General features: G+C 40.6%; 1 protein-coding gene and 1 pseudogene across 1 annotated transcript in view; one reads left to right on the forward strand and one right to left on the reverse strand.

Annotated features, from left to right (window-relative positions):
• rt (Protein O-mannosyltransferase rt) overlaps positions 1 to 10,649 on the forward strand; it is a 73,756-nt gene extending 63,107 nt beyond the window's left edge. Inside the window, exons 8-14 of the mRNA XM_080272866.1 lie at positions 84 to 216; positions 2,377 to 2,487; positions 5,382 to 5,535; positions 6,195 to 6,412; positions 8,264 to 8,422; positions 8,694 to 8,789; positions 10,305 to 10,649. Coding sequence (XP_080128992.1) covers positions 84 to 216; positions 2,377 to 2,487; positions 5,382 to 5,535; positions 6,195 to 6,412; positions 8,264 to 8,422; positions 8,694 to 8,789; positions 10,305 to 10,538 — 1,105 coding nt within the window. The 3' untranslated portion in view covers positions 10,539 to 10,649. The remainder of the gene's footprint in view (positions 1 to 83; positions 217 to 2,376; positions 2,488 to 5,381; positions 5,536 to 6,194; positions 6,413 to 8,263; positions 8,423 to 8,693; positions 8,790 to 10,304) is intronic.
• LOC145400552 (5S ribosomal RNA) lies at positions 3,094 to 3,212 on the reverse strand (annotated as a pseudogene).
• Positions 10,650 to 14,914: the final 4,265 nt, after the last annotated feature.

The following is a 14,914-nucleotide window of genomic DNA, read 5'->3' on the forward strand; positions in this document are numbered from 1 at the left end:
AGGGTAGTAAGAGGTAGAAGAGTTAAATGTTAGAAAAACTTTTGTCCCTGACAGTACATGTTACCCTGATATTTTACCCTCAGAGAGGAGCTGGTGGTGACGGAGCCTCAGGAGCCTATAAAAAATGGAGACATCATTCAGTTAGTGCACGGGTTGACATCACGTGCCCTCAATGCTCATGATGTTGCAGCTGCCATGTCACCACATAATCAGGAGGTACTAGCACCATACAGTATGTATGATTGACTATCGGATACGTTCATGTGAAGCTACAGAATGTGGTGAATGTTTTTGGCATATCCGATAGAGCCAGGATTCTGGATTGCCCATTGGACTGGGCAAATTTGGGTTGTCTGTACATTGCTACTCCTCACCCTGCCCTAGGGTGGGAAAGGAGATCCAGACGACGACGATGATGATGATAGATAGATAGATAGATAGATAGATAGATATATCCATCCATCCATCCATCATCCAATCCTACATTGCCCCATGAGGAGCGTAGGAGCCCGGGGCTAGGCAGTTGGTCCTGACATTCAAGATGAGAGTGACCAACCTCACTCATCCCTGAGTGGCATTACATGAGCAACCAGCCCCAACCATCCCTTGGATATGAACCTTCACCGGCTCAATCTGACTGGAGCAGAATAATTACCCACTAAACCACCAAGTGCCAAAATATGGCTATATGGTTACCACCCAGCATGGTAAATGGTGTATATATATATATATATATATATATATATATATAAACATTCTATCATGTGTCAAGTCAATTATAAGATGAATTCAGGATTGATTATACTGCACAGAGTTTGGAGGTAAACACTCATTTACCAGTACTGTTCTGTAATTATAGGTCACAGTAATTTCATCAGCCAAATCATCGTACAGTAGCGAACTACTCTGAGGAAAGCCAGGTCCATTCAAGCTGATAGCTCATATCCAAAAGTTCATTCCTGAGATGGGATTTTAAGCACATGTTTGAAAATAAATGAGCACAATAGCATATTCCAGTACAGTAATCCCTCGATTATGCAACATAATCGAGCCGATGGCATGTCCAAGTAATGGCTCTGTCCGTGTAATGGACTTCTCCCGTGACCCCCTTTTTATATAACGGAACTTTGAAAATCAGTGGAAAAGGCCTCTACAGTACATCGTACAACACTTGTTCCTGTTGTTTAACACTACTCTGTCTGGGCAAGCAGACCTATAAACCACAGCCAAGCAATTACCATGGTCAGTCGGACCCTTCAACCACAGACAAGCAGTCACCACTGCAGTGACATGAAAACGTGAAAAAAACGGCTACACTAAAACAACGCAGTGGGCACACAAAACGTAATGGTTATGTGGAATAAAATCATGGTAAAATAGAATAAAATCATGGCACAGTACATTAAGCTAGAATAAAATCACGGTCAACATTCATGATTCGACCGTGCCGCATCAACTTACCCAGAATCTCCCGCTTCTCCAGAGTCAACACTACCCTCTTCCTTTTCCCTGGTGAAGGGGGAATCATCACACACCCTAGGAAGAGGCATGCAAGGAATAGCAAGGCATGAAGCAAGTAGGAAACAACCACAAAAGATACCATGTATGCAGGTATAACAACTGTTCAGGAGGAGCTGTTTACTACAGTTGCCACGTAGGAACTGAGACTGAGCAAGGGGGCCTCTAGCAGATGCTGGGTAAACTAACCAGCCAGACATGGCGGTGCCACCAGGCTATTCCCACCCATTCAGGGGGCAGTTTTTGCGCGACCATAATTTCTGGACAGACGCAAGCATTTTGTTCACATATGATGAAAAAACTTATGAATAATGGTTTCGAACAGCCAGATCTCAGTGTCCAGGTAATGGTATGTCTGGGTAACAGATTGTCCGGGTAATGGCTGTCCGGATAATTGAGAGATACTTGTACTAAAAATGTAAACTTTATCCATTTTACACAAACTTAGCCTAAAATTTTACCCATTTGCAGCATATTTCACATCCTTGTCATAGCACTTCTTAATGACTAGTACAGTGTTACTGTACTCTGTTATTACAACTTGGTAATCATGATGAGGAGAGGGCAACTCCAGATCAGGTCGGAGTAAAAAGGCCTGGAAACACATGTATTGCTACCCCATCATGCCCATTAACAGACGTTGTGACATTGCTCGTTATAACGAAAGTTTGGTGGGCTTCGTGGCATCTGTTAAATCCAATATCCAGTATATTGGGGTTCATTATAGTGAGGGTATACTGTATTGTGATGTTTCAGATAACTGCTTTATGCCATTCCAATAGTTTCTATATTGAGCTTGTACTGTATATAATTCCAACATATTCTGTATAATTTCCTTATGCAGTATCTATCTTCCAGGTTGCTGCATACATTGACTACAATGTGTCCATGCCGGCTCAGACAGAGTGGCGAGTGGAGCTCCTCAACGGTGACCACACGGATGGCTACTGGCATGCTGTTGAGAGCCAGGTATGTTTTTGGAGGGTCAGGTGTGCTTGGCTGATTTATTATTAACCTTTTGCAGCATTTGGTATGCCTAGGTGGTGGTTGTTGTTGTTGTTGTTGTGTAACTCCAGTTTGCTTGGCTGAGCAGACCTGTTGACCACTGGTAAGCATCTACCCTTCTGGGGCCTCTGTTGGTGCATATCAGGAAAAGTGTTTGGTAAGGTGCCTATAGAGAGGGTGTGTGGCATAGCAGAAGATACATAGGTGAGAAACGGGGGTTTCAAAAGGGTAGGGGTTGTGTAGACCAGATATTTACGATGAGGTCTTTGAGAAGTACACTGTAAAAATGTATATATATATATATATATATATATATATATATATATATATATATATATATATATATATATATATATATATATATATATATATATATATATATATATATATATATATATATATATATATATATATATATATATATATATATTTAGATATATATATTTATATTGATTCATTGCCAGACGCCATGTATCCCAAACAGGGTGGCCAAGGGCTTAGAGTTAATTGTTTTACAGGGAGGGGCACTAATCCTCCACCAACCCCACTTAACACGTAGGGAGAACGTCATGCCAACAGCATCTGGTGTTCCCAGGCAGTCACCCATCCAAGTACTAACCAGACCCAACGTTGCTTAACTTCGCTGATCGGACGGGAAGCGGTGTACTCAATGTGGTATATATATATATATATATATATATATATATATATATATATATATATATATATATAAATATATATATATATAGGTATAGATAGTGGTAGGTGGGGGTGCTTGCCATCCACTCATGTGATGTAGTGCTGCTCTCGGGTGTTTGCCCTTTCCTCTTCTCAATCCTTCTTTCCTTCCATCCTCTTCTGTCTTTCTTTCCTTTGTTCTTTCCTCGTCCTTCTGCCTACGGGTGACTTTACACTCCCTCTTCTGTCTTTCTTTCCTTCATTCTTTCCTCTTACTTCTGCCTGTGGGTGACTCTACACTGAGTGACAAGCCAAATGGTTTCCTGTACACCAGGAAACCATTTACTATGTTGGGTGGTAACCATATAACCAAATTTTGGCGCTTGGTGGTTTAGTGGATAATTACGGCACTCCAATCAGATTTAGTTGTGAAGGTTTATATCCAAGGGATGGTTGGGGTTTATTTCTCACGTAATGTCACTCAGAGATGAGTGAGGCAGGTTACTCTCATCTTAAATGTCAGGACCAATTTGCCTAGCCCCGGGCTCTTACACTCCTCATAGGGCAACTTAGGATTGGATGATGGATGGATGGATAGATGGATGTTACATTTATGGACATGGAGAAGCCTTATGGTAAAGTAGCTTGGGAAGGATTATGAAGTGTGTTAGGCATATATAATGTAGGAGGGAGTAGGTTGAGTGCAACAGAATCCACTCATGAGGGTACTACAGCCTGTGTGAAGGTGGGATGTAGCTCAATGATCCTTTTACCATTAGTGTACTTGTAAGACAGGGATATGTTATACAACCTCAGTTGTTCATTGTATATGTGGGTGGAGTAGTTGAGGAGATGAAAGTGAGGACAGCAGGTAATTGCTTGTATGCTGATGATGCTGTTTTGATGGTAGAGTGTAGAGTGGAGTGCAGAAAGTAGTGAATGAGTTTGATAGAGAGTCTGCACAAGAAGAAAATTAAAAATGAATGTGAAGAAAAAGATAATGGGGTGTGAAAGGAAAGACTATGACAGTAGATTTTGGCAGGAATTACAGGGTCCAGATAGGAGGTGAAATACTTGAGGAAATTGATGCTTTTAAGTGTCTGGGAGCTGTATTGTGTAATTATGGCCAAAAGGAAGAAGAAGTTAATGAGCGACCACTTCTGGGGAGAAAAGTAATCGGTGAACCCGGTTGTATTTTGAAGAGTAGCAGAGTTAGCATGGAAGTTAAGAGCATACATTTCACTGCCAACACCCTCATATGGGAGTGAAACCTGGGGAGTGAGTGACAGAGTACCTAGGTTGCAAGCTGTAGAAATGACCTTTCTTAGAACATCTGCAACCATGGGGAGGATGGAGGATGCAAGTAACAGTGAAATATGTGGACATTATGGAATGGAGGAAAAAGCTATTAGAATGAGATGTGAAATTGCTGAGAGGAATACATTGCGATGGTATAGACATGTACTAAGACTGCACATAGATAGGGTGCCAAAGAAAGTCTGTGAGAGTAAGGCAGAGGGCCTTGTTGGTAGAGGCATACCTTATGTGGTACAGAAGGAGAGAGGGGAACAGTATATTGGTTTAAGAGGTGGAAGAAGAGTGTTGAGACAGTGAGAATGGTGTTTGAGGATATTGTAGCCTGGAGGCCCTTCTGTCACAGCCATCCCCTGTATGGGGGTTCCTAGGGGGGAATAAGGTGTCAGAGATGATGATTTTGACAGTGACATTGATGTTAATTTTAAGAGATACATAAGTACCAAGATTTTCAAAAAAGTGCAGTTGCATCTTTTGCAAATTCTGATATAATAATTATTATTGCAAGCCATGTAATAATGCATAATAAAACTGGATTAATGGCAAATTGTTTTGCATGATGTCTTGCTAGAGCTAAAATATTGAATCATAGGTGTGACATGGCTGTGTTTTGTATGTTATAGTTTCTCAAAGTACATTGGATCTGTATCCAGGACTCTGAGGGCTTGAATGATATGTGAATGATTGCCTGGCCCATTTCACAGGCCATGCCACTGATAAGTCTCCCACTTTCATACTCTCTCTTTCGTTGTTTCTGGATTCTAACTCACTCCATCTTGAAAGGGGGAGGAGGAAGTCAGGATGATGATTAGATAAGAGCATTGTGTATTAAACTTCCATGAACCGTAATTAACATAATCTTACAGGTCCGCTTGATCCATGTTAACTCAAGCCAGGCCCTCAAGTTTTCTGGACGTCAGTTGCCAGAATGGGGCTTCAGGCAGCATGAAATTGTAACAGATAAAGTACTTGATCAAGAAGACACCATCTGGAATGTTGAGGAGCATCGTTATACTCGCAGTGAGTATTATTGTGTACTGCATGTTTTCACAGATAATCTGCAATCAGTCATCTTAGAATTCGGCCATTGTCATTTCTTCCCCTTGTGGTAGGTGGGGGCGCTCATCATCCACTCACTCGATGGAGTGCTGCTTTGGGTGTCTGCCCTTTCCTCTCTTCCATCCTTTCTCTTCTGTCTTTCTTTCCTTCATTTTTTCATCATCCTTTTGCCTGTGGGTGACTTTACACTCCCTCTTCCATCTTTCTTTCCTTCATTCTTTCCTCTTCCCTCTGCTTGTGGGTGGTTCTACACAGAGTGACAAGCCAAATGGTGTCCTGTACACTAGGAATCCATTAACTATGCTGGGAGGTAACCATATAACCAAATTATGGCACCTGGTGGTTTAGGGAGTAATTAAGGTGCTGCAATAGGATTGGGCCTGTGTTTGTTTTATTCCAATGGGTGGTTGGGGTTTAATGCTCACGTAATACCACTCAGGGATGAGTGAGGCTGGCCACTCTCATCTTAAATGTCAGGACCAACTTGCCTAGCCCTGGGCTCTTATGCTCCTCATGGGGCAATGTAGGATTGGAAGATGAATGAAAAATGAATGAAATATTGGATATTATGAGTATTGTAGTTTAAAGACCATGACTGTAGTACTGGTAAATATTCACAGCTGAAGACAAGAAGGAGCGAGAGAAGGATATTCTACAGTCAGAGATGATCCCAATGGAGCGCAAAAACCTCACCTTTTGGAGCAAACTATATGAGCTGCAATACAAGATGCTCTTCAATAATCAGGAGAATGTAGCCGGCCACATGTATGCCTCAGAGCCCCTGGACTGGCTGTTGCTGAAGCGTGGTGTGGCCTACTGGATCTCTGCAAACAGCAATGTAAGCTTCTCAACTTCCTCCACGCCCCTATTTTTCATCCATTCATTGTATGCTTTCTTCTTTTGTGCCACAGCCTGTCTCACCTCATCATTCCACCACACTGTTCCTTGCACCCCCCTCCATCTTCTCTTCACCCCACCCACCACATCACGTGCTGCACATATTTCTTCTGTGAATATCCTGCACACACCTTCCACGTCCCCCATCTGCTCCAGTTCATATTTGCCCAATCGTTCCTCCACTTCTCTCTTATACTCTGCCTTTTTCTCATCCTCTTGTAACCTTTCCACTCTCCTTGCAACTACTCCTTCCTCTCGTCTTTCCCTTCTTCTATTCCTCCATCTTACTTGAATCCTAATTCTGGCCACCACCAAGTAGTGGTCAGAAAGTCCATTCCCTCAACCCCTATAAGCTCTTGCATCCATTACACATCTTCGCATCCTTTCATCCACACACACATAATCAGTCATTGCCTTCCTTTCATTCAGTTCACCACCCACCCTTCTCATCACTCACCATGTATACCTGTGGATCATTTTATGCCTAAAGAGGGTATTGGCTATCACCAACCCCCTCCCAGCACAAATGTCCACTAACACACTGCCATTCTCATCTATCTCAGCAGTTACACTCGACTCACCAACTATTCCATCCACCTTCACATTCCCTACTTTACTATTCATACCACCGATCAGAAATACTCTCTCATTCCTTCCAAACTTTTCCATGCACACTTCCACATGTGTCCAGAACTCTTCTTTCATTCTGCTTGCATGATCTTGCATTAGCCATACACGTACACAATCGCCCACATTTGTATTCCAACTTTCAACTTTATCCACACAATCCTTGACCCAACTGATCCATACTCTCTAATGTTCTTCTTCCATCTTTTACTCACAACTATACATTCATTCATTCATTCATTGCCAGACGCCATGTATCCCAAACGGGGTGGCCAACGGCTCAGAGTTAATTGTTTTACAGGGAGGGGCACTAATCCTCCACCAACCCCACTTGACACGTAGGGATTTCAACAGCATCTGGTGTTCCCAGGCGGTCACCCATCCAAGTACTAACCAGACCCATACTCCCATTCTCTCACACTCTCACCTCTCCATTTTGTTTCAGTTATTCCACATACATCCACTTTTGCACCCTCAAGCACCTGGACAATCTCTCTCTCTCTTTCACCTCATCATTCACACCTCTTACATTCCATGTAGCAATTACCATGTCCTTTGTCCGGTGCTTGGTCGTCATCATTTGGTCAGTCCTTGTCCGAGGCTTCTTGTTCATCATTTTAGTTGGTTGTTTTCCAGGGAGGGGCACTAACCCTCCACCAACACTTTTAGTTGCCTTGTACGACAAGCAGGGATACTGGAGGAGTATTATTGAAAAACCCCCCTACCCCTAGGGGTGCTGCATAATGTAAGAAATTTCTGGAATATTTTGGATGTCCCAGACTTGGAACTGTTGCTGCTAGGAGTATGTTGAATGCTCTAGAAGCTTATAAAAGGATAGAGAAGAGAATATAGAAGGAAGTTTACTTGTTGCCTTGTAAAGTTAGTGTAGCTCTGGCACTCATGAAATTATTTGAGCAGACAGTTCAGTTACTTGGAAAATAAAGACTATGAACATGAGAAGCCTGTGTTATTACGACGCCTGTGTGGATCTTGTGTACATTAAAAGGCTGACCCTTCATGGAACGATTCACTGGGCGACATCTTTCCTATGCTGAATTACTGCTGTTGGAGCCTGGAGCAGTGTGGGACACAACAGTATGTATACTGTATATGTTTATGATTTTGGGAAAGGAAACTGAATACTAATTTTTGTTTTATATTTCAGGCCCAGGTTCACTTTATTGGCAATGTTGTGATATGGTTGTCTGGCACGCTGGCATTAGTAGCATATGTTGGTTTGTTTATTGTTTATTTGCTGCGACGACAAAGAGCATGTTATGACTTGCCTGAGGCTGCCTGGAACAAGTTCTGTACCACTGGGGAGGTGAGTAACTGCATTCTTTTTGCTGTATGATTCAGAAATGATTCACTGTGATTCATAGTATTGTACTGAATTCCTGTGAATGATTGTGTGCCTTATTTCACTGAGCATATTATGGAGCATCAATTTTCTTTACTTTGTTTCTGGGTTTTGTTTTACCATGTTTGTTGGTGGGAATAAGGGTTATGATGATGATGATGGTGATGGTGACAGATTTACAAATTATTACAGTACAGTACTAACTATTGCATATGGTACTATGCATTTCTTACAGGTTCTTGGAATTGGTTTTGCAGTCCACTACTTCCCCTACTTCCTGGTGGACAGAACACTCTTCCTCCACCATTACATGCCAGCATATATATTCAAGGTAAGTTTGTGTGTGTGTGTGTGTGTGTGTGTGTGTGTGTGTGTGTGTGCGTGCATGTGTGTGTGTCATTGGATCATACTGTTGTTGGTTAAAGAGGCCAATATACTCTTATTACTTTGCCTTGACCCAAAATTGCCTTCTCTCTACTACGAATGCTTGTTTGTAACACTACAGTATCGGCAAGAAACGTTGAGATCTAGCAATGAAAACATGAAAATTCTGCTCCTGATGTCTCCTTCTGGGTCATAGATCTCCAGAAGAAATTGGCTGGATCAGCCTGGAAATGAGCTGAAAGTGTCCTTGAAGTTTCCAGTCTGGTCAGCTGTTGGTCTGGTGTAAACATTCGGGGCACCCATCTTGCAGATAGCCTGCTCATACCCTCTGTTAAACAGTGTGCACTGAGCCAGCATTGATGCCCATGGTGTTGGATATCTGTTACACAGACAAATGTCAGTCATTCAAAACCATGTGGTGAATGGCCTCCACTTGACATTGGGGAATGATTTTGGGCATCCTGTCTGTGGATCATCTTTTATGCTGTCCTTCCTCCCAATTGAAATCAGCAGCTAACTTCTTTATGGTGGAATAGCAAGGAGAGTCCTCACCAAGTGCATTGCCTTTGTCTTCATGGATTTCCTTGGATGTCATAACCTTTTTTTGCAGATACTTGATCACTCTATGGGCTTTTTTCTTGTCATTTTAGGGTTTTGCTCTAACCTACTGAATTTCAAAGGGCCTCACCTGCAAACAAATGAAGACAAAGATTTGAGTTCTTATGTATAGTCATTTATAGTATACAGTCATACCCAAAAGTTGTTCTCTCTCCCCATGTTTCTGGATGAGTCCAAGAACTTTTTGATGGACCCACATAGTTATGCAGTCTTTGTAGATATAGAAAAGATGTGCGTAACATGAATGATAATCTGTCACAATAATCTCTGCATCATAAGTTCTAATTTATCATTTTAAGCACATTCTGTTGAAGACTTGGGCTTGTGGGATGGAGCTAAGATTTCTTAAAACATGAGAAATGAATTATGGTCAATTTCACAGGGTACTTCATTGATACTTTTGCTTATGTGGTTTCTTCTTCATTTTTGGTGATCTTACCTATCCCATTTATTAATGTGAACTGGAGTAAGATTGATAACATTCCGTGATTTTGGCTGTAGGACCCTGTTTATGAGGAGTATACTTTTGAGCTGCCTAGGACAGAATTCTGTAGTGCAGTCATTATTTTCAGGAGGTTCATTGATAGTTCATGGATAGTACTTGTTATGTCAGGAATGTGTAACAAAAAACATTGAATTTTCTCTGTACAGTTGCAGTCATAAATTTTGGGGAACTGCCAAATATGCTCTATAAGATTTTTTTTTTTAAATACAAAGAAGAAAGACCCCAAAACAAAAAGCCAGCCAATTTACTGATTTATCAACAAAACAGAATATATCAAGAAATGATAATGACAGTTAATGTATCCTATTATATAATAATCCTTCCCTTCATCCTTTCCAGTTATGTCTTCTGGCAGCAATGGTGGAACACGGCCACTATCTTCTGTCAAGCTATCTGAAAGCCCCTCGGCTGGCCAAGTTGTATCTGGCAGGTGTAGGGGTCTGGGCATTGGCTGTATTATTCGTGTTCTGGTACTTTTCCCCTGTCACGTATGGCAACCGTGACCTGACTCCAGACCAGGTCATGAGCATGGCTTGGAGAGACACTTGGGACCTGATCATTCACAAACAGTAGTATACCTCTGACTAGCTCAGGGGTGAGAAAAGAGCTTAGGATGGTAATAGATATCAAAGCACACTCAGTCAAAAAAGTACTGGTGCACATTTCACTTAAAACCATCTCATATCACAGCCCAGATTTCAAAATGATGTGTAATTTCAATTAGTTGTGTGTGTGTTTTTTTTTCTTACCCATAGGAAGTATGGTTATTATATAAAGACTTACTGAAATACATTGACCTGTCCTTGACATCACAGCTTGTATTAATCATTCATATTGTGAGATATTTTTTGATTGTGTGTGCATTGGTAATTAGGTAAATTTTTAAACAGAGGTAGGTGACTAACAGAACATTCAGACATCAAAACTTGAAAAGTATCATGAGATGGGATGTTTTGGTAAAGGTTTGTGCATATGAAGACCAGTTTGGTAGACTAGATGCTGATATAATTTTTGTTGGAGGTATGTACTAGTAGTGTAATGCTAGGTACTGTATATGTCCACCCATCCATTCATTATCCAATCCTATGTTGTCCCATGAGGAGCGTAGGAGCCCGGGGCTAGGCAGTTTGGTCCTGACATTTAAGATGAGAGTGACCAGCCTCATTTATCCCTGAGTGGCATCATGTGAGCAGTAAACCCCAACCACTCCTTGTAGATAAACCTACACAGGCTCAATCTGATTGGAGCACCTTAATTACCCACTAAACCACCAGGTGCCTTAATTAGTCACTACACCACCAGGTGCCTTAATTAGTCACTACACCACCAGGTGCCATAATTTGGTTATATGGTTACCACCCAGCATAGTAAATGGTTTCCTGGTGTATAGGAAACCATTTGACTTGTCACTCTGTGTATAGTCACCCATAGGCAGAAGGAAGAGGAAAGAGCGAAGGAAAAAAAGACAGAAGAAGGAGTGTAAAGTCACCCGTAGGCAGAAGGAAGAGGAAAGGATGAAGGAAAGAAAAACAGAAAAGGAAGGAAGAGAGGAAAGAGCAGACACCCAAAGCAGCACAACATCAAGTGCCCCCGCCTACAACCTAGGTATATGTACTGTATTATGTGATATTTTCTGATATGTAAGAGATCAAGCTCAAAGATCTGATTTGCTGGACTGTGCTTTTGTGGTTCCAGTTCCAGTCAGCACCTTATGGTTACAATTGTAGTAGGTTCTCTGTGTTTTGTCTTGTCTCATAGATATTTTGGATATTACGTGAGATGTTTATGGGTGCACATATTGATGGTAAATGCTACTTGAGGTTATATGTATGTTAAAATGTTGAGAAGGGAGAGTTTCAGTGCTTCATGAATTATTTTTGTACAGTATTTCATTCCAGCAGTTCATAATTGCTTGGAGTAAATAGCTAACTTCAGAAGTGATTGTTCATCTTTTGATTATTCACAGGAACTAAAATTCACACTGATGATGGATCAGTACATTCTGATCTCCATTCATCATTTTCATGAACATTATGATATCCTGTATAGTAGCAGTGCTGCTTATACTGTAGGAGGATAAATACTGTGTGCTGTGAATATAGAGTTGTATTGAAATAGGTCATGAAGTTTAATTAGAACAGACATTTGTCACAAAGTCATTCCAAGATTTAACTTAATACAGTATAATGTAACATGATTAGTAACATTTCTACTTATATACCATTTACGGTACTTCGTATCTGTATTTGTATTTTGAGGAAACACTTATCTATACCCTACAGCAATCTCTCGATTATCCAACATAATAGAGCCAAAGGCATGTCCGGGTAATGGTTCGGCATGGATAGTAGACATCTTCTCTGGCCCTACTTAGTATATAACCTGATTTTGAAAGCCAGTGTAAAAGGCCACTACAGTACATTGTATATAACCTGATTTTGAAAGCCAGTGTAAAAGGCCACTACAGTACATTGTACAGTATATCACATGTTCCTGTTTTTTAACACTAATCTGTCTGGTCATGCAGACCTATAAATTCAGTGAGCATACAAACATATTGGTAATGTGGAATAAAATCTTGGTAAAATAGAATAAAATCATAGTACAGTACAGCAAGCTAGAATAAAATCAACATCAATATTCACAATTTGACCATCCTGCATGAATCTTACCCAGGTTCTCATGCTTCTAAAAAGTCAGCACTACCCTCTTCCTTTTCCCTGGTGAAGGGGACATGCAACCTAGGAAGAGGCATGCAAGGAATAGCAAGGCATGAAAGAGGTAGGAAACCACCACAAAAACCACCACGTGTACTGCCATAACAACTGTCCAGGAGGAGCTGTTTGCTACACAACTGCCGAGTGGGAACTGAGGCTGAGCGAGGGGCTCTCTTGCAGACGCTGAGTAAACTAACCAGCCAGCACGGTGGTGCCATCGGGCTACTCCCACCCGTCCGGGCAGAAATTTTTCACACAATTATAATTTCTGCCTGGATGCAAGCATTTTGTCGTATATTATGAAAAAATGTATGAATGATGGTCTCAAACAGCCAGATCTCAACATCCGGGTAATAGATTGTCCGGATAATAGCCGTCTGGATAATTGAGAGATTACTGTAGTTGGAAAACCAGGATATGTGCATCAATAAGTGGTCAGTACTGTTTATAAATATGCATAATTACTCACTACAGAGGGAGAAAAGATAATTTATATATCTTTTCTCTGCATTTATGGCAAAAGGTAATAGCTAGTCCCATATTACCCATTGCACTTTGAAAAGCTAAATTAATGGTACACTTGTTTACTTTTTAATGTACCTGGTAACTATAAAATCATTACATTAAACTGAAGAAAGCAGGGACAACTAATTGATATTGTACTGCAAATGAAAACATAATGTAGGTTGCTGATTTTTCTTGAAACGACTTCACATCAAGTGTTCATTATAAATGTATGGTGCAGTATTAGTTCAACCTTCGTTGTATCAAGTATTAAGACGTTACTTGTACGTGCTCTATACTGTTCACTGTCTGACTGTATTTTTTAAAAATGCTTATATTACAAATGTTTTAGATACAGTACTTTGAAGTTACAATTAACTTCAGTACAAAGTTACTTAATCATGCTGTTACCAGATGAGTGATTATATGGAATTCACGGTAGGCAAGCACCCTGGCAGTGAAGGGGTTCCAGAAGGATTCATCTAACCCCTCCAGTCAAAAAGTCTACCTTAGCTGAGCAAAATCATCAGGGGACAGCAAGAAAAAAAAAAAATGAATTGTAGTGAGTTGGTTGATGGGCACAGATTATCCATGACTCTTGTGTGCAGTTCAGCTCCATTCCCACATAGGGTAATTATGTATGCAGTATGTAAATCAGATCTAGAGGTGAATATCTGTGATTGTTGTATAATTCAGTTTTGTATATTTATATTTGCATTAGCATTGCTTTTTCAGTGGGATATGAACTTGGATCCCTCGAACATAATCACAGCTGATAAGCTTTGGTTTAGTCTCAGCAGCTTTGTACATCTTAACCCTTAGGCTCGTGCGACTCACTTTCAGCTGAATAATATCATCTGGTGTTAACTGGAATAAGTGTTGAGTTGTTCTGATCATGAGAGGGCTGATGGTGACAGCATTAATATTCCTAGGTTGCTGTGCTCATTCTCTGCTGAATAAAAGTATTTGGAGGGAGGTGAAATAAAATGTTAGTGTTTGAACCATGAGAAGGTATTTTGTAAGTACAGTATTAACACTGAGGCTCTTAGAACTTTTTCAGCTGAATTAATTATCTGGGGTTGGCTGGAATAGAATGCCAAGCAGTTGAGTTGTATCAAGCATCAGCCGGGTAATGTCCTCCCGTTGCTGTGTATTTGAATGTCATCAAAACTTCTATGGAACACTTCTGAAGGTTTTGAAATATGATAATTATTTGCCTCTCCAGAGCCCATTTATTGTGATTTTGTAGCTGGAGAGATGCTGAAATAACATACAGTACTTGTCTATTATAATGGTGTTGGGGTCCTAATACAAGATATTACTAATGATATTTTTATACATTTCTAAATTAAATGAACTTATGAATTTATATTTTTGTTTTATTTTTAAATCCTAAGAGGATAACTACAACGAAAAAAAAAGATATGTAACTTATTATGGTACCAAGCCTTCGTCAGTAATTTTCTCGGATGCCACAAAGACACACACATGACAAATAGATCCAGAGATGAAGAAACGAAGTGCACTGAATGTGAATAGAAACTGAAAATGACTCCTTTCAATACTGACCTTAGTATCAAACCTCATGAAACATATCCGCCCCCCCCTCCCCAGCCCCATGCCCATTACCGTTGTGAGGGGACTTAGGTCTGAGGTGGAGGTTGGGGATTGCTCGATATGTGTGTGTGTGTGTGTGTGTTTATATATTCTGTGAGGCAGTTTGTGGTT

The sequence above is a fragment of the Coenobita brevimanus genome, chromosome 52 (assembly GCF_032717465.1).
Source record: "Coenobita brevimanus isolate Jiangsu-jjx chromosome 52, ASM3271746v2, whole genome shotgun sequence".
Classification (NCBI taxonomy): domain Eukaryota; kingdom Metazoa; phylum Arthropoda; class Malacostraca; order Decapoda; family Coenobitidae; genus Coenobita; species Coenobita brevimanus.